Below are 20399 nucleotides of genomic sequence, written 5' to 3' on the forward strand. Positions count from 1 at the left end.
CGCCGGCCACGTCCGAATGCTGGTCATGAAAGCAATGGGTAGGAATATGTTGACGCAACTTGCAAACAATGTTGTTTACAACAATGGGCTTTTGTATACAATATTTGCTACATTGCATGAAATGTCTCAGAGCTTTACATGATACATAATGTAAACTTATATGATATGTGACGCTCCATTTATGTGCATCATACTGAACAGAAATGTACACTACTTTTTCGAAATGTGCACCGCTGCACTTCCACGAGAAATCACTGGGATGTTGGATAAAAGGGTTGGGATTGCAGTAGGATTCGTTTTGGTAAACGATGTGCTGAATTCAATAGCGCGATGGAGCGTAGAATTGAACCCACAGTCTTCTGCTCAATAAACAAAATCGGTCGCCACTAGGTCACCGAGCTCCTTACTATATATCACAAAACAGTTACGTTCATATTTCCGTTCAACTTGTTGTTATCCCGGCGGCGACCTCACCAACGACGTCTACAACAACTGTTCTTGAGAAGGAGAACAGGGTGTATACTACCTGGAAAAACCTGGAAAACCGGGAATTTACAGGGAATTTTATTTTTTCTGGAAAAAACCTGCAATATTCAGGGAATTTTGGTTCCACTCGGGGAATTTTCCAACTATCACGTCATTCGTAATTCAAAAGAAGTTTTTCGTTCAGTTTCTCGAAACGTTTCTTAAGGACACTGAACTTGACAAGCATCTGAAAGCTAAGACAACGTGTGCGAACGAGACAAGTTCATTCAGAGAGTCTTGTCACGCTCGCTCTTCGCTGATTTGTATGTGGAGGATCAAAATCGTCGTAAAAAGGAAACAGCCGAAAAAGAGAGACTGGCAACCAGGGCGTCACAATATCAGCTTCAATCGACCAAATCGATGCGACGAAGAGACTGCTGGCTTTCTTTTTCTGTTAAAGTCGAACAGCTTCGCAGCATTCTAGAACCTCAGTTACAAATGTTTAATTGCTTGTCTCTCTTTCTCTCGTCGCTCCATTGGTCTTCCTTTCAGGCTTCGGTGAAACGGATGAGCGAAAGAGCGCTCGACTTTGATAGTTTTCTCTTTCATGAAACGCATCAACAGAGGTTTCATGACGTATATGACGGAAAATGAAATTACACATTTAAAGCATTTCTCACGTGAAAACACTTGAAGATTACACGTAATATGTTTGATGTATCTTCCATCCACATATTTATCTAAAAAAAATTAACGAAAACGGGACATAACGCATTTTAAACAAATTGAAAAAGCGGTGATAGAATGTTCGTGAAAGGGGATTGAAAGCCATAATGAGGTTTCGTTTAACTAGAAAATCGACATCACTTACATTGAAAGCGATTAGAAAAGCAACGACGAGAAGATCCACAGCCAGCGTTTCCTTCTAAGCGTGCTTCTTTTTCATTATCATTTCTTGCTGATAGTCTAGCTAGGCGTTATAGAAATGAAGCGTTGAACACGTTTGTATGAGAGAAACAAAACTCGAGTTCATTTTAGAGCTTCGAAAATGTAGAGCCCTGCTGGCAAACGTCAACGTCATTTTCATCTTCATATCGCAGCTCTTGATGGACAAGATGAGCCAAATCCCTGCCGGTGTTCCTCCTGAGCAACCATTTCCTACTCCACAAAGTTCACCTTCTCTTTCTCATTTTATTTAAAATAATAAAAGCAAATACGTCTGCCGAAACTAGAGCAATTTTCCGGTAATTCATGATGGTAGTATTTACTTTTGATTCCTGATACAGTTTTGTTTTGAAATCTAAATTGACAGTTCTTTCGACATGTGCAAGCAGTGTGAACACCAGCAAACAGGGGGGTTCGATAAAATAATAATGTCTATAATTTGTATGCACCTGGAATTTTTTCATCCGACCTGGAAAAACCTGGAAAACTCAGGGAATTTGATTCCTTGGATTGAGTAGACACCCTGGAGAACGATTTGATATGGATTTCCGATCAACACGTCTTTCCTAAAACTCAAATATTACTTCTTTTACGTATCCGGTCCTCCACCCGAATTTCTTTACGCTTTACATCGTATTATGCAAGAAAGCAGGTTCAAAGTATAACTCTATAATATGAAGGAGCTTGAGATTGGACCCATGATTTTCTGCTCAGCAAGCAAAATCGGTCGCCACAAGGCCACCGAGCTCCTTATATTAAAAAAAATACGATCAAGTTCCCGTTCAACTTGCTGTTGTTAGATTTCGGTCTTGGCGGCGACCTCACAAACGACGACAACAACTGCTCTAGAGAAGGATTTGATATGGATTTCCGATCAACACGTCTTAAACAGACGATCTTCTTTTTTTCCTTGATTTGTTTTCCGTCGATCTTGTTTTCCGGGCTGAGCACCAATGGTATCGACGCCAGGGAGGCAGCTCCCACACCTGGACCCTACCTATCGACCCATCAACTCATGAACCGGGGACCAACGGCTTTACTTCCCTTCCGAAGGAAGGTGTGATCAGAGATGTTGTGCCTCAAAAAATTTCGGCGGCGCCGACTGGTATTGAACCTAGGCTTACTGTGGTGAGAGACAATCACGCTTACCACTACACCACCGGCGCCGCTAGACGATCTTCTATTCAGTAAGCAAAAGTGGCAGCCATCAAGCTAGCCGAGCTCCTCAGTTAAGTTTTCGAGACGTTATTTAGTAAAGATTGAATTAAATTTAAACAAATGACTGGGAAGGATCTCATCCGACTGATCTGTAAGTAGTTGCCCTCCATGTTCCATCCAAAATAAAGGTCAACTTCAGAGAACTTGTGGTTCAACTCTTTCCAATCTACAGGACTGAGGTGGCAAATAATAATAAAAAAAAAAACAACCATTAGGCCCTCAGTGAATTTTCATTTTTATAATTCCAGTATTTTCCCGGTTTTCCCGATTCAAATACAAAAAATATCCCAGTTTATAATATTCAGTAAAAAACCTAAAGTATTCAGTGATTATTTTTCTAAACCATGACCAGGTGCAAATTTACGATAATATTTGTTGATAAATTATCTTCAATAGCAACACTAATCATTTTTCAAAGCTGAAAGCAATAATTCAACGAAATGGCTCGCTTGATATATTAAAAACAAGCCATTGATCTTTACGATGTTTTTATCCTCCATTATATACGTTTTACAGTCACCCCACAATTCTAGATAGAGCTGGAATTAGGGACTAACAGCTTTTGTAAACAATGACTTCTATTGATGATTTCTTGAAATTCAAGGCTCGCCCACGCAAACCAACATCCTCATCGGGTAGGGAAAGACTTTCCCTATTCGATGGTTATGTTGGTCTGTGTGGCCGTGCTTTGAATTCCTAGAAACCATCGATAGAAGTCATTGTTTACAAAAGCTGTTACGCCCTAATTCCAGCTCTATCTAGAATTATGGGTTAATTAATAATAATTATGAATCTATGAGTTCAGCGTGTAAGTCAACTGGAAGTGGCGATAATTATGTGCTAAGTAGTATACTTTTCGAGTTAGAGTCAATTTATGGCAAGCATAGACCAAAACAGTTAAATTATTATAAATCAGTAATCTTTAAGATTTGATCATATGGGTGGAACAAATTTTTTCATCAAATATGATCTTTTGTCACCCCTTACCATATTTGCAACCGAACCTATTGAGGGCCACCCTATTGTTTAAAACCTCCAAAAGAAATTAAGCGTCCATTCGAGAGAAATCGACGATTGACTTGTTTGTTTACAAAAGCATACTTACCTTACCAATCAGGCTAAGGCCTTGTTGTCCTCTGCTGTCCGAAGAAGTCGTCTCCACTCTACTCGATCCATGGCCACAGTTCGCCAGCCTCGTAGTCTGCGAAGGGTCCGCAGGTCACCTTTTACTTGGTCGATCCCCTTGCCCGCTGCGCGCCTCTTCTTCTTGTTCCTGTTGGGTCGCTTTCTATAACCATTTTCACTGGGTCGTCGTGCGGCATTCTTACGACGTGCCCAGCCTCCTCCACGAGCAAAGTCCAGGTCTCGTGGCCGTAAAGGACCACTGGTCTAATCAGCGTCTTGTAGACAGTCAACTTCATGCGGCGGCGAATTTCAATCGACCGGAGCGTCCTCCGGAGTCCAAAGTAGACACGGTTCCCTGCCATAATGCGTCTTTGAATTTCTCTGCTGGTATCATTTTCGGCGGTCACCAGTGAGCCCAAAATACACGAACTCAGCGACCACCTCGATTTCGTCACCGTCAATCTGAACTCGGGGTGGGAGGCTAACAATGTCTACCCTAGCACCTCTTCCTTTCATGTATTTTGTATTTGATTCGTTGATGGCAAGTCCAATCCGCCTAGCTTCAGCCTTCAGTCTGATGTACGCTTCCGCCATCGTCTCAAAGTTCCGTGCCATGATGCCATCGGCGAAGCCAAGAAGCTGGATGGACTTCTTGAAGATCGTGCCACTCGTGTCTATCCCAGCTCTTCTGATCACACCTTCTAACGCGATGTTGAATAGCAGACACGAAAGTCCATCACCTTGCCGTAGCCCCCTTCGAGATTCAAAGAGACTCGAGAGTGTCCGCGATACTCGAACTACGCACATCACTCGATCCATCGTCGCCTTGACCAATCGCGTCAGTTTATCCGGAAATCCGTACTCGTGCATAATCTGTCATAGCTGATCTCGATCGATTGTGTCGTATGCGGATTTGAAATCGATGAACAAATGATGTGTGGACACGTTGTATTCGCGACATTACTGCAGAACCTGCCGAAAATTTGGTCCGTGGTAGCGCGGGCACCCATGAATCCCGCCTGGTATTGCCCCACGAACTTTCTTGCAAAGGGTGACAGGCTGCGCTCAGCGGTGTGATTGCGCGGTAGTTGCAGCAATCCAACTTGTCGCCCTTTTTGTAGATTGAGCATATGACACCTTGCATCCACTCCTCCGGTAATATCTCCTCCTCCTAAATCTTGGCAATTACCCAGTGCAGCGCTCTAGCCAGTGCTTCACCACCGTATTTTAATAGCTAACTTGGTAGCTGATCTACACCAGTTCCTTTGTTGTTCTTCAGCCGACCGATCTCCTCGACTTCTTGAAGATCAGGGGCCGGTAGCCCGTCGTCTTCTACGCGTGCTCCAAGGTCTGTTGCCGTGCCACCATCGTTTTCTGCTGCACCACCGATGAGGTGCTCGTCATAGTACTGCTACCACCTCTGAGAAGGTTACCGTCCAAGTCCTTGCACATATCGGCTTGCGGCACGTAGTCTTTGCGCGAAATATTTAGCTTCTCATAGAAATTCCGTGTGTCGTTTACGTGGTACAGATTTTCCATCGCCTCGCGATCAAGGTCTTCTTGCTGATGCTTCTTCCTTCGGAAAACCGAGTTTAGTCTGTTCCGCGCTTGTCTGTATCGCTCCACATTCAATCTCGTGCGGTGTTGCAGCATTATCGCCCGTGCTGCATTCTTCTCCTCGACTAACAGTTTGCATTCGCCGTCAAACCAGTCATTTCTTCGGTCCGGGATCGTAGTACCTAGTGCCGCTGCAGCAGTACTACCTATGGCGGAATGGATGTCCCTCCAGCCATCTTCAAGAGAAGCAGCGCCAAGCTGCTCTTCCGTGGGTAGTGCAACTGCTGCGCGTAGTCCTGAGCAACTCCGGCGTCCCGGCGCTGCGCATAGAACGCTTCTTTCTCGTTGGCGGGTCTCCCTTCGTGTGGGTAGTGCACGTTGATGATGCTGTAGTTGAAGAAACGGCCCTTAATCCTCAACTTGAACATCCTCGCGTTGATCGGCTGCCAAGCAATCGCGCGTTGGCGCATCTTACCTAGCACCACAAAGCCGGTTCCCAGCTCTAGCACAGGTAGAAAGTAGCCGCTCAAACATATATGTTTTTATATATTCAAGACAGTTAATTTGATAGTCCCTAATATCATTTTCCTCAGTCTATTGCCAGATTTTCTTTTTGGGTAAAAATTCACATTGCCAATGCCTCTCCAAATTGCTTATGAAGCACTTGTTTTAAAAGTAATTGTTCAAGTTATTTCCGATCCGATTGAAGGAATAAAACCAACAATCAATACGAAACTAACGATTTTAAATTGGCTCACTACTTGACTAGCCAATTGGTCCCAAACAAATCTATTAACGTATCCCATTCTAGTGGAAATTCTAGTAATACACTATGATTCGCTATGAAAGTTTGACAGATAAAATGAGGGGTTCGTAGATTTTCCTATGTTTTGAGGGGTGCATCGATTAGCTTGGGACCGAAGAAAGTACCAGAGCTGAGCCAAAAAGTTGAACACGTTTCTTCGGGACCTTCTGGTCTTAGAGTTACCTCTATGATAAAACTTTCCGTAATACATGCACGCTCAAGTGACTCAGGACAGCTTTCGGTTTAAGTATTGATATTTAAATATGAGTTATATAACAAAACTGGAGACGTGTTTTTAATGCAATTCAAGATTAGGATATTTGGCTGTCAGGTTTAATCAAATTACGTCATTTCAACTAACCGGCTGCTCAATATGACACGCAAATCAATCATCTTATTATGAGTATCGTCCAGCAAACAGAACTCACAGGCTTGAAGAAAAAAAAATGTATTTTAAAATTGCAAGCTATTATATCTGAATTGTGTATGATTTGTTGAAGAAAATCTGCTTCGTTACTCATCAATTCGCTAATTCGGATATCAATTATATAATGCAGTATGCAACTCTAAGTCTAAGTCACTGGAGTTACTAAGACAATTATAGCTCAAGATGATGACGATGACGACGACGACATACTGAAGGTTGAACTTCATTCTGTACAGCAAACAACGAGTTCAAAAATTCACAATCCGACTGAACAGACTTCGTTCGACCTAGGATGTTACTAGCAATGATGAAAAATGACTCAATAATTGCTACGGAAGAGGGTTTCGATTGATCAATATGGGCTGATGAACCCCTAGCTAGCTTTAATAGTTCCACCTTTGATTGAACACTTGCTCGACCTTCCCGTCACACTATGGTAGCACCAATACTTAATCCAAATTTAGCTCGCAAGCAAATCCTAACAACACAATACAATACCCGACTACGAATGATTACTATTATTATGGGTCCAAATCCACCGACTTTTCGCATTTTGTTTTGATCCCAGGTGGAGGTCCAACAAGTTCAAACCTACACTTGTCCTACGCAAACAAAGCACCACCGGGCTACCGAATTCGACTTTGATTGACGGGCCGTATTTCGTGCTTCGTCTCTCTTTTTCAACAACCGAAAACATTTGCGCGTTTCTCTTTTCTTATCGCTCGGAACCGGTTTGGGATTTTTTGGCCGAGCCTAGTCACACAATCCTGACTGCTGCTCTTGTACGGTATTATGTTACACTCTTCCACCGAATGGCTATACAATCATTAATCAGATGCAGATGAGGGGCTACGCTGGTTCCGAAGCTAAATTAGCACTAATTTATTCGACCTTGAGGGGATTCGTCGAAAGCCATCATATGTATAGTTGATTTTGCTAAACGCTCCTTCCTTTTTCTCCATTTCTTTGCCGCCACCCGTTAGGACGAAGAGAACGAATCATCGGAAAAGAAATCCGCCAAAGACGCCCTGCTGCTGTGGTGCCAGCGCAAAACCCAGGGCTACCAGAATGTACACATTACCGATTTTACCAGCTCGTGGCGGTCCGGATTGGGCTTCAACGCGCTCATCCACTCGCACCGGCCGGATCTATTCGACTACGGCAGCCTACTGCCGGGACGGAACATCGAGAACCTCAACCATGCCTTTGAGGTGGCCGACCGGGAACTGGGCATTCCCCGACTACTGGATGCCGAGGATATCGACACGGCGCGTCCCGACGAGAAATCGATCCTGACGTACGTGGCCAGCTACTACCACACGTTCGCTCGGATGAAGAACGAACAGAAAGGTGGCAAGCGAATTGCGAACGTAAGTACCTTCTTTACTCCGCCCGGTGGCCCATGTTCATTTAACAAACCATTTTAATCCCACAACAGATCGTCAACAAACTGATGGATGCCGACAAGAAGAAGATGCAGTTCGAAAGCCTCATCACCGATCTGCTGAGCTGGATCCGGAACAAGACGTCCGAGCTGGAGAAGCGCAACTTCCCCAACTCGGTCGAGGGCATCCAGAGGGAATTGCTAGCATTCAAAGAGTACCGTACCATTGAGAAACCCCCCAAGTACAAGGAACGATCGGAGATCGAAGCCTTGTTCTTCCACGTCAACACCTTGCTGAAGTCGCTAAACCAGCCGCACTACACCCCTCAGGAGGGCAAGATGATCAACGATATCGAAAAAGCTTGGCAACGGCTGGAAAACGCTGAACACAACCGGGAGGTCGCCCTCCGGGAGGAACTGCTCCGCCAGGAAAAATTGGAACAGTTGAACTACAAATTCGAAAAGAAGTCAGTATTAAGAGAAGGTTATCTGAACGAGATGATCCAGGTGCTTTCGGATCCGAGGTACGGAGCCAACATTCGTCAGGTGGACGCCACGGTGAAGAAGCACGAAGCCATTTCCGCCGACATCTTGGCACGCGCGGATCGATTCAATGACCTCACGTACATGTGCAATGAACTACACAACGAGAACTACCACGGAAAGGAACGGGTCCGGAAACGGGAAACGGAAGTCATCACGAAATGGAAGGAACTGCTAGAACTACTGGAAAATCACAAAATCAAGCTAACCCAATTGAGCGGGCTCATGAACCTTCTGCGGGAGATCGATGCCACCATGAGCACGATCCAGGCGCTGAAGGACCAATTCGCTTCCGAAGATGTTGGACCACATCTGCTCGGAGTTGAAGAGCTCCTACAAGCTCACTCGCTACTGGAACTCCAGGTCACCACCGTGGGTGAAACCCAACGAAGATACATACGCCAAGGTGAAGCATTCAAAAAATCCGGAACGAAAGATACCACCCAGCTGGATCAGAAATTCGATCAGCTGGCCCAGTCCTACCAAGAGCTACAAGGTTGCAGTGCCGAACGCAGAGCGCGGCTAGACGAAGCTCGCGACTTCTACCAATTCGTAGAAGACCACGAAAACGAAGAGGGTTGGCTAGTAGACAAGCAACGCATCTGCAAGGCCGGCATTACTGCCAAGGACCTACGCGCCGTCGTGTCCCTTCAACAGAAACACAAAGCCCTCGAAGACGAAATGAAAGTCCGCAAACCCAAGTCGATTCAAATCACGGAAGCTGGCAAGAAACTGATCACCGACAAACATCCCCGAAAGGCTGATGTTCAAATCAAGATCGAATCACTCCAGGAACACTGGAAAGCACTGGAAGATCTGGCCGACGTACGTAAACGCCAGCTGGATGACGCTGCCGAGGCGTACCAATTCTACGCCGATGCCAACGAAGCAGACTCGTGGCTGAACGAAAAGATGGCGCTGGTCGCATCCGACGACTTTGGAGTCGACGAACCTTCCGCACAGGCCCTGCTTCAACGTCACCGTGATCTGCAAGGTGAACTAAATGCCTACTCCGGAGATATCCTAAACCTGAATCAACAAGCCGACAAGCTTATCAAAGCCGGCATCTGCACACTGGATCTATCGGCAGAACCGGAACCTGCTCAGGAACTAGAACAGGAAGAGTGGGTGAACGAAACTCGCTTGGTTCCGAAGGAAGTATGGGAAGAGGAACCCGTTGAACGTCTGGAGCGCAAAGCCGTAACCGAAAACAAACTGCTGCCGCACGTTCGGGCGCTGTATCCCTTCGATGGGCAGGGGATGAAGATGGCCAAAAACGAAATCATGATCCTTCAGAACAAAACCAACCCGGATTGGTGGAACGTCCGAAAGACTGACGGAGCGGAAGGCTTCGTTCCGGCAAACTATGTAAAAGAAATCGAAGCACGACCAGTTGCTTGCTTAATCCAGAAAACCGAAAAGGTCAAGGTTATGCAAAAAGTAAAAAAGACCATTCTGGTCAAGCAGGTCATATCGGTGAAACGTGTACGCCCGGCAAAGGTTAGCCAAGTCAAACCGCTGGTCAAGCGACGAACCGAAGGAGACACCTCGATCGACAGCAACGACAGCGTCGACAAACGCCAAAAAGACATCAACAGCACATACGATCAGCTGCAGGAACTGGCTGAGAGGAGACGTGCCCTCTTGGAGGATTCGATTTGCCTCTTCCGCTTCTACCGAGAATGCGATGATTTTGAAAAGTGGATCAAAGACAAGGAGAAGATGCTCCGTACGGATGATCCGAAGGACAACGTGGAAAGCGCCAAGAGGAAATTCGAGACATTCCTCACGGATTTGTCCGCATCATCGAAGCGAGTGGAAGCTATTGATTCCGACGTGGAAGACTTTGTCCGCCAAGGACACTCACAGCTGGATAAGGTTAAGGCTCGCCAGAGGCAGATTCATCAGATGTGGGAACATCTTAATTACCTGAAGGGACAGAAGGAAAAGAACCTGGAAGGAGCTTCCAGTGTGGAGTTGTTCAACCGCACCTGCGAGGAAGCAATCGATTGGATGAACGAGAAAATGACCCAGCTGGATTCGGCCGAGGTGGGTCCAGATCTTAAGACTGTGCAAGCACTGCAGAGACGGCATGAAAATCTGGAACGAGAGCTTGCGCCCGTTCAAGAGAAGGTCAGCCGCGTTAACCTGCTCGGTAACACGGTGAAGAGTTCGTATCCATCCGAGAGGGATAATGTCACCGAGAAGCAGAAGGACATCCAAGGTCTATGGAAAAAGGTCGAAGAGAAGGCCAAGGAACGTAGATCCCGACTGGAGAACGCGGTTGGTCAACAGATATTCACGAACAGTTCCAAGGCTTTGCTGAACTGGATCGAAGGAGTTCACAATCAATTGGATGCAGATCAACCCGCCCGTGATGTGGAAACAGCTGAAAATATGCTGAAGAAGCACAATGAGCTTGGGGAAGAGATCAAAGCCCACGACGACGAGTTCAAACAACTATCACAGCTGGGTAACCAGCTGCTACAACGCAATCCAAATCTGGTAGAAGTACCAGAAACCCTGAAGAAGCTAACCGCCGAGCAAGAAGCGGTATACGCTGCGTGGCGTATCAAGGAGAAGAAACTGCAACAGTGCATAGAGTTGCAGGTGTTCAACCGCGAAGCGGATAAGATCGATGCTACCACCAAGAGTCACGAAGCGTACCTGGAGTACGACGACCTGGGCAACTCGTTGGACGATGTCGAGGCTATCCTGAAGCGACATACCGATTTCGAAAATAGCCTTGGAGCGCAGGACAAGATTCTGAAGAATTTTTCCGAAAGTGCTGATAAACTGATTCGGAACAAACATTACGATGCCAAGTACATCGCTGAGCGACGCGATCAAGTGCTGGCCCGCCGGGAGAAGGTCAAGGATCTTGCCCAGAAGCGACGCAATGCACTACAGGCGTCCAAGGACTTCCAGAAGTTCAGTGCCGACGTGGATGACTTGAACGCCTGGTTGTCCGACAAGGCCAAGATCGCCGGCGATGAAAGTTACAAGGATTTGACAAATCTACCGAGGAAACTGCAGAAACATAAAGCGTTCGAGAGGGAACTGCGTGCTAACGAAGGACAGCTTCGTACGGTGAACAAGGAAGGTGAAGCACTGATCAAGACGAACAACCGAGCAGAAGAGGTGACGTTGATGATTGCGGCGGTGAATCAGAAGTGGAAGGATCTGAATCAATCATCGCTGGAGAAGGGAAGACGTCTGGAGCAAGCATCGTTGCAGAGGGAGCATAACCGCAACATCGAGGATGCCAAGAGCAAGTTGGAAGAGTTGGACGCTGCACTGCAGAGCAAACAGGTCGGAAATGATCTGCGCAGCTGCAAGGATCTGATGAACAAGCATCAGATCTTGGAGAACGATGTCGGCATGTGGGAACAGAAGGTAGCTGAGTTGGTGACTTCTGGCGAGGAAATGGCCCATGAGGGGCACTTTGATGCGAACAATATCAAGAATGAGACGAAGAAACTACAGAATCAGTTCAAGGACTTGAAGGGGCCGGCGGCCAAGCGGCGCGATGCGTTGGATGAAAGCTTGCGCTTCCATAAGTTTGTATTCGAGTTGGACGCTGAATTGCAGTGGATCAACGAGCATCTACCGGCTGCGAGTTCCGAAGTCATTGGGCAAAACTTGCATCAAGCTCAAAGCCTGTACAAAAAGCACAAAAAATTGGAAGCTGAGATCGAAGGTCATCAACCTATGATCAATAGGACGCTGACTTCGGCAGAGAACTTGATCAACCAGGATCACCCGGAGAAGGCGAAGGTTCGGGAGTTGTGCAACACACTGGAACTCGCCTGGAATGACCTGCAGGAGAAGGGTAATGAACGTTCGAAAAAGTTAGAACTTTCGCTCAAGGCGCAACAGTACTTATCGGAAGCTGGGGAGATTGAAACCTGGCTCGGAGAGCGCAACAACGTGCTGCGGTCGACGGACTATGGACGCGATCGCGACTCCGCTACCAAGCTGTTGACGAAGCACAAAGGTATCGAACTGGAACTGGATACGTATTCGGGGATTGTGTCGGAAATGGGCCATTCTGCTTCAACCATGGTATCGTCGAAGCATCCGGACAGCAAGGTGATCGCTGCCAAGCAACAGTTGATCGAGAAAATGCTCAAGTCTCTGCAGAAGCTGGCAGCTCAAAGGCAGCTACGGTTGATGGAGAGTCTCTACCGACACGAGTACTTCATGGAATCCGCCGACCTAGAGCAGTGGATCAAGGAACAGGAACAGGCCGTCAACTCGGAGGACTATGGCCATGATTATGAACACTTATTGGTGAGTGTAGCGGGGGAGCTTTCATGTGGATTGGTTTAATAATATGGGATTTTTTTTTCGCGCAGATCTTAAAGAACAAGTTTGACGACCTGAAGCACCGCATCGAAGTCGGAGCGGAGCGATTCAATCAATGTGAAGAGTTTGCCAAGAAGCTCATCAGCAGTGACAGCCCATACGCCGCGGATATCGAGAAGCACCAGGATCAGCTCAGGTATGTTTGTTCCGGGTGATCTTGGTTCTGTAAATAGCTTGAAACTTTATTCTGTTCTCTCTTTCTATGTTTTCTTTATTCTTTATGTTATTCTTCTTCTTCTGTATACTCTTGAATTAATGCATGCCAATTACTGGGGGATGTCAAATAAAAATATGAATGACCTTAAATTTGATAGAGGGAAGCAGCCGGTCTACACGGAGACCCAGCTGGATGTCGTTGAACAGCATGATCACATCTGGTAAACACTGAACGATCCTTGCTTGATGTGTCGTCCAACCACGCTACTCCTGGAATCAGCTTTTCATTGCACATTTTCAGATCGTCTAAAGCAGTGATAACCAAATTTGCTTTGACTGTTCCTTCATCTTGAGGAATGTTTGCTGTTCTAAGAGACGAACGAGCCGAAGGTACATACCCAACAAACATTGGAAGCAGAACAAGAACTTATTCAGGCAAAAAAATGCTTATTCAGCCTTTAATCAGCTCTTTTTGTCTGTTGGGTACAGCTAGCTGTTCGTTGTAGTAGGCAGCGAACTTCTTTCAAAAGCAGGTTTGGGAATCACCGTTCCAAGTAGTTGTCAGATTCCTCAACATTTCAGTCAAATCTTTTCAAATTGGTCACCATTCATAGACATTGTGATGATTTCATTTTCATTGTTAACACTTTCGTAAACACTAATCATGTTCATTTTTAAGGTTAAAGCATACGCAACTCTTTTTCGCGCTTAGGTAATCCACGCTACTTTAGGAATTTCAACGAAATTATGGGGAAATTTCCAACGGAAATTTAAGGAACTAAAAAAAAAAACCTCCAGAAACTTAGGGAATCTTCAGCTGAAGCTCAGAAAATCTATATAGGGGAAATGGCTCTAATGTTGGCCTATGGATCTAAGATTGGGCCCATCGCTAAAAATCTGTTATTTATCAATTTTATCTAGATGAACGCGTCATTGGGACGGTACAAATGGATATTTTTGGTCGCTATTGAAAATTTAGTCGATTGCTGAATTTAGGTATGGGCCTTAATTAGGGACATTTAGGCCGACATTACATCCATTTCCCCTATATACCGTTTAGAAGTAGTTTCCTGGTTGTTCCTTGTTGAAAATTTTCCGAAATTCTTAGTAAATTAATATTGAAAACAACCATTGTAACATTGATCTATGTAGCGAAAAAAAGAGCGTAATGGGTCTTAGCCCCCTTATTCTGCGCCGCGAGTGAGGTGAGGTGACTCGCTGTCACTAGTAAGGTGACAATAGTCACCACGAGTGACCCTCCATTTGATTTGCACGGAGAGTCACCTCACTCGCGGTGACTTTTGCCACCTCACTAGTGACAGCGAGTCACCTCACCTCACTCGCGGCGCAGAATAAGGGGAAGTATAACTAATTTGAAATTTAATGCCAATTTTCCGTTTTTAGCAACTGCTGGCAAAACCTCCTCAAGCAATTAGCGGCTCGTGAAAAGAAACTTCACGCCGCCGGTGAAATCCACCGATTCCATAGGGATGCCGCGGAAGCCCTATTCCGTATTCAGGTAGGTCAATCCCCTCCCTTTCTCAAACTTCAACAACCCTAACCCCACAACCTCAAATGTCTCCCATAGGACAAAAACGCCGCCCTCTCAACGGAGCTGGGCAAAGATCTCAACTCGGCCCTGGCGCTGAGCCGCAAGCAGGAAGCGTTCGAAAACGAACTGGTCGCACTGGAGGCCCAACTCCAATTTCTGGTGGACGATTCGCTGCGTCTGCAGGCCAAGTACCCGGGCGACAACGCCAAGGCCATCGCGGCCGAACAGGAGAACGTCATCCAAGCATGGAACGTACTGAAGGAAAAATCCGCTCTACGGAACGATCAACTGCAGGCCAGCTGTGATCTGCAGCACTTCCTAACCCAGGTGCGGGATTTGATGTCCTGGGCAACGAACCTGCGGGCGACCTTGCAAGCCGAGGAGCATGTCAGCGATGCAACCGGAGCGACGGCGCTCAAGATTCAACACGATGCCATCTACGGCGAAATCGAAGCCAGGGAAGATACGTTCCGCTACCTAAACGAGCTGAGCGATTCGATGGTTCAGACAGGCCACTACGCAGCTACCGAGGTGGAGGAGAAGTGCTCGGCACTGTTGGATGAACGCGCCAAGTTGCATTCGGCTTACAACAAGAAGAAGATCCTGCTGGAACAGAAGATCGATCTGTTCTGCTTCATGCGGGACGCAAAGGTGATTGACAACTTGAGCAGCGGCCAGGAAGCGGCGCTGTCCAGTTCGGACTTTGGACAGACGGTGGAAGTGGTACAGAATCAAGTCAAAAAGCACGATGCGTTCGAGAAATTGATTCAAACGCAAGACGAGAAAGTGGCGATTCTGCAAGACCACGGCAGGAAACTGGTGGAGCAAAATCACTACGACAGTGAGAACATCAGAAGGCGACTGAGGGAAATCGTGGATCGTCGACAGAAGATCAAGGAGCTGTGCGCACTGAGACGGCAGAAGTTGCAGAACGCACTGCTGTACGCTCAGTTTATCCGTGATTGCGCTGAAGCTGGAGCCTGGATCAACGAGAAACAGAAGAAACTAGAAGCGGACGCAACTGGCTTCGCCGATGTGTCGAACATGGAAGACAAGGTCAAGAAACTACAGAAGCATCAAGCATTCCAAGCCGAAGTGGCAGCCAACGAAGGACGCATCAAGGAGGTCAACCAGAAGGGTGAGATGTTGATCAAGAAGCGACACGAGTGCGCTGTGGAGATCGAAGAAGAGGTGAGGAAATTGAGTGAATCCTGGAACGTTCTGCTGAACGAGGTTGCTTCACGTGGTCGAGGCCTAGAGGAAGCTCAGGACATTCTCGAGTTCGACAGTCAGCTGGACAAGCTGGAGGCTTGGATTCGTGACAAGGAAATGATGGTTCACGCAAGTGACACCGGTCGCGATTTTGAGCATTGTAATGCCCTGAAGAGAAAGCTAGACGACGTCGATTCGGACATGAGAGTCGATGATCAGCGAATCAAGACGATCAACGTGCTGGCAGATAAGCTGCTCACGCAGGATAAGGCACCGAATGAAACCAAGAACGTGCAACAGCGACGAAATAACTTCAACAACAAATGGAAGTCGCTGCAGGGTGCGTTGAACAAATACCGAGAACTTCTGGGTGGAGCCTACGAGATACACCTGTTCAATCGAGATGTTGACGACACGGCTGAGCGAATCAGCGAGAAGCTGTTGGCAATGAGCGTTGACGATACCGGACGAGATTTGAATGCTGTGGAAGCATTGAAACGCAAGCAAGACACCATGAAGCGCGATATGACTGCCGTTCAGCAGAAGATTCAAGAACATGAGAAGAGGGCCGGACTGCTGGCTCAAAAATATCCGGACAATGCCGTGAACATTGAAGCTAATCTAGAAGAACTTAAGCGTCAGTGGAACAACCTGCAGGAAGCCAGTGTCAAGCGAGCTGAGGCTCTGGAGAACGGTTACACAGCGCACAAATTCACAGCTGATGTGAAGGAGCTGGAGTTGTGGACCAACGACATCATAAAGAAAATGGACTCGGTATCGAACCCGACCACGATTGCTGAATGCCAGGCGCAAATTCAGCTGCATCGGGAACGAAAAGCCGAAATCGATGGAAGAGATAATATCTTCAAGGCTCTTCAGGAACACGGCGAACGGCTGGTTGCTGAGAATAAAGCCGAGGGTATCAAGAATGATTACGTCGAAAAGGCGTTGCGTCAGCTGGAAGATTTGAACAAACAACTGCACGATTCCTGGAAGGGTAAGGATCGTTTCCTAAAGGAAGCATACCAGCTGCAACAGTTCAAGGAGCAAGCGGATCAAATCGAAGCCTGGTTGGCCAACAAGGAAGCATTCCTGAACAACGATGACTTGGGGGAATCGTTCACTGCTGTAGAAGCATTGATCAAGAAGCACGAAGCATTCGAAAATCTGCTCGCTGCCAGCCGAACGGAAGAACTGGAAAAGTTCGCCGAGGAGATTCTTGCCGAAAGCCCATTCGAAGCGGACGTCATCAAACAGAGACTATGCTCGGTGATTGCGCGGAAAGATAAGCTGCTTGCTTCGTCGGCGGCACGGAAGCAAAAACTACAAGAGTCGCTACAGTTGCAACAATTCCTGCGTGGATTGTACGAAGTAGCCAAATGGATCTCCCAGAAGATGCAAGTCGCACTGGATGAGAACTACCGGGAACCAAGCAACCTTCAGAGTAAGATCCAAAAGCATACTGCCTTCGATGCCGAATTGGGAGCCAACTCCAGCCGTGTAACGGCTATCATCGAAGATGGAGAGACCCTCATCAACGCCGAACACTACGCAAGTGCACTGGTACAGGAACAGCTCGATATCCTGGAAGCGGATTGGCAGAAGCTTCGAGAAGCCTCCCGCGAGAAGAGGGAATGCTTGGCAGAAGCCTACGAAGCTCGCCTGTTCGAGCGCAACCTAGACGACTTCAACAACTGGATGGACGAAGTGGAATCCCAGCTATCCTCGGAAGACTACGGCAAGGACCTGGCTTCCGTTAACAACCTGCTGAAGAAGCACGAAATGCTGGAAGCGGACGTTGCTCACCACTTGGAAACATGCGAACAAATCAGGGCCACCGATGACAAGTTCTTCGCTTCCGATCACTTCATGAAGGACGAACTCCACGAAAGCGCTATGCTAACTATCAAGCGATATCACTCCCTCCACGAGCCAACCACTATTAGGCGGGAAAACCTGGAAGACTCGCTGCAGTTGCACCAGTTCCTACGAGACGCCGAAGACGAACTGTCCTGGTTGAACGAGAAGGAACCTCTGGCGGCATCCAAGGACCTCGGAAACAGCCTAACCGCCGTACAAAGTCTACAGAAGAAACATCAAGCCCTGGAAGCGGAGATCCTTTCGCAGGAACCAATCATTTCCGCTTTGATCCAACGAGGTCAGCAAATGATTCGCGATAATCACTACGCCGTGGAGCAGATCGAAAGCCAATCGAACCTGCTGCAGCAGAAGTTGGTGAACTTGAGAAATTTGACCAACGTGCGGAGGCTACGGCTGCTGGATGCGGTCGAGAGTCAGCAGTTCTACGCCGAAGCCAACGAAGCGGAATCCTGGCTGAAAGAGAAGAAACCGATCATTTCCTCTCACGATTACGGCAAAGATGAGGATTCGGTGGGATCTCTGCAGAAGAAATTGGATGCACTGCAGCGTGAACTGGTAGCATTCAGGCCGACTGTGGAGAAGATCGATAAGCTGGCTGGAGGGTTGCAGGAGCGAGGTCATTTCGATAGCGAAAAGATCAAGACCAAGAACGATAAGATTCAGTATCAGTTCCATGAGCTGAACCGATTGGCTGGTGAGCGAGAGAAGAAGCTGGCCGAAACGAAGAAGCTGTACGAGTTCATCCGGGAGATTGACGATCTGCAGGAGTGGATCGAGATGCAGATGACTACGGCTGGATCGGAGGAATACGGAACGGATGTGGAACATGTCGAACAGCTGACGGCACAGTTTGAGTCGTTCGTTTCGAATATGAACTCGAATGAAGCACGAGTGTATGCTTGTGTGGCCAAGGGAGAATCGTTGTTGAACGAGGGTAACCCTAACAAGGACATTATCAAGGGTAAACGGGACGAAACGAAGCAACTGTGGGAAGAGTTAAAGGATTTGGTTGTGGCCCGGCAGGAAGCATTGGCAGGAGCTAAGCAGGTTCACTTGTTCGATAGAACGGCAGATGAAACGATCGGTTGGATCAATGAGAAGATCTCAGCCGTCCTGTCAGAAGACTACGGTCATGATTTGGAAACGATTCAGGCACTGGTGCGAACGCACGAAAGCTTTGAAGCGGAGTTGTGTGCCATCAAGGAACAACTGGAGTCGGTAGTTACCGAAGCCCAGAAGCTAGGCGACACTTTCCCCGATGCCAAAGAACACATCGAAGTCAAGCGAGACGAAACGATCGAAGTGTGGTCCGAGCTAAAAGAAAAGACAATACAGCGCAAGGAGAAGCTTATGCAAGCCGAACAGCTGCAGGCCTATTTCGACGAATATCGGGATCTTATGGCCTGGATCAATGAAATGCTAGCGCAGATTACTGCTCCGGAACTGGCCAAGGATGTCGCTGGAGCCGAAGCTTTGATCGGGAAGATCAAAGAACACAAAACCGAAGTGGATTCGAGAAGCGAAGCGTTTGGGACGTTCTACAAAATTGGAAACAAGCTGATCAAGGATGGTCACTTCCTGGCCAATGAAGTGCAAGAGAAGATCGCTGTTTTGGGACAAAGGAAGCGCCTGTTGGACAACACAATCGTCCAGCGAGCGGAGATCTACGAACTAAACCTGGATACGCAAATGTTCTTGAAGGAAGCCGAAGTGATCGAAAGTTGGATCATCTCCCGGCAGGTTCAGCTGAAGGACGGCAAACTGGGTGAGTCTATTGCACAAGTTGAGGATCTTCTTCGAAAGCATGAAGACTTTGAGAAGACCGTAGCTGCTCAGGAAGAGAAGGTCCTTGCTCTAAAGCGAATCACTCTGCTGGAACAGAAGTTCAAGAAACAGCTGGAAGCTGAACACGCTGCTCGCATAGCCGAAAAAGAACGAGTCGAACGTGAACGGCACGAAGCCCTCAAGCAGAAGGAAGTACAGCGAATTACGGAAGAACGTCGACGAAACGATGTCAATTCGTCGGTCGTCAACGGTTACACCGGCACACCTATCAAGTCGTCTACACCTAGTCATCTGTCCCCGTCGACCGCAGCCGGTCTGTCCAAGGAAGCTCCCGATGTGTCTCCGGTACAAAAGTCAAATTCCTTTGCCACGATGCTGCAGGAACGACTACGTCGCGGTTCCGAGGGCAACATCAAGCGGGCAGAAAGTATGAAGATCGGTCCGAAGCCTGCCAAACGAACACCGTCCTTTACGACCAGACGGAGAGCCCAGAGTTTCCGCAAGAATCAACGCGGAAACGAAACTACCGAATCCGATCTGCCACCGGTTGAGATGCAAGGTATGCTGGAGCGAAAGCATGAACTGCAGTCTGGTGGAAAGAAGGCACCCGTTCGCTCGTGGAAACCCTTCTACACGGTCCTGTGTGGACAGTTGCTTTGCTTCTTCAAGGACGTCGAGGACTTTGCTCAGAAGAAAGCAGCTACCGCTCCGGTCAATATCCTGAACGCCAAATGTGACCGAGCCGAAGACTACACCAAGAAGAAGAACGTTTTCCGGTTGGTGCTCCTGGATGGTTCGGAGTTCCTGTTCCTGACCGGTTCGAAAGATTCCATGAACGAATGGGTCAACAAGATCGCATTCCACGCTTCGCTTCCCCCGAATCTACAGCTGATGAGCTACGATGAATCGATGAAGGTAAGTTGGTGATGGATAGAGGTAGGTTTTGGTAGAAATTGCCTGATGCTTGTATTTTGTC

At 47.4% G+C, this 20399-nt stretch overlaps 1 protein-coding gene across 7 annotated transcripts in view; it reads left to right on the top strand.

Moving 5' to 3' along the window:
• Nucleotides 1-20399, top strand: part of kst (spectrin beta chain, non-erythrocytic 5 kst) — a 320373-nt gene that overhangs the window by 290111 nt on the left and 9863 nt on the right. For 6 of the 7 annotated variants that reach the window (XM_065227170.1, XM_065227169.1, XM_065227171.1 and 3 more), the window contains 6 exons: nt 7526-7912; nt 7981-12762; nt 12828-12973; nt 13152-13214; nt 14398-14512; nt 14582-20338. In XM_065227170.1, coding sequence (XP_065083242.1) covers nt 7526-7912; nt 7981-12762; nt 12828-12973; nt 13152-13214; nt 14398-14512; nt 14582-20338 — 11250 coding nt within the window. The remainder of the gene's footprint in view (nt 1-7525; nt 7913-7980; nt 12763-12827; nt 12974-13151; nt 13215-14397; nt 14513-14581; nt 20339-20399) is intronic. The other variant, XM_065227167.1, reaches the window with a different exon arrangement.

This window comes from Ochlerotatus camptorhynchus, unplaced genomic scaffold (assembly GCF_037179485.1).
Source record: "Ochlerotatus camptorhynchus isolate MF236.1 unplaced genomic scaffold, CSIRO-AGI_Acam_v1.1 ptg000267l, whole genome shotgun sequence".
NCBI lineage: Eukaryota > Metazoa > Arthropoda > Insecta > Diptera > Culicidae > Ochlerotatus > Ochlerotatus camptorhynchus.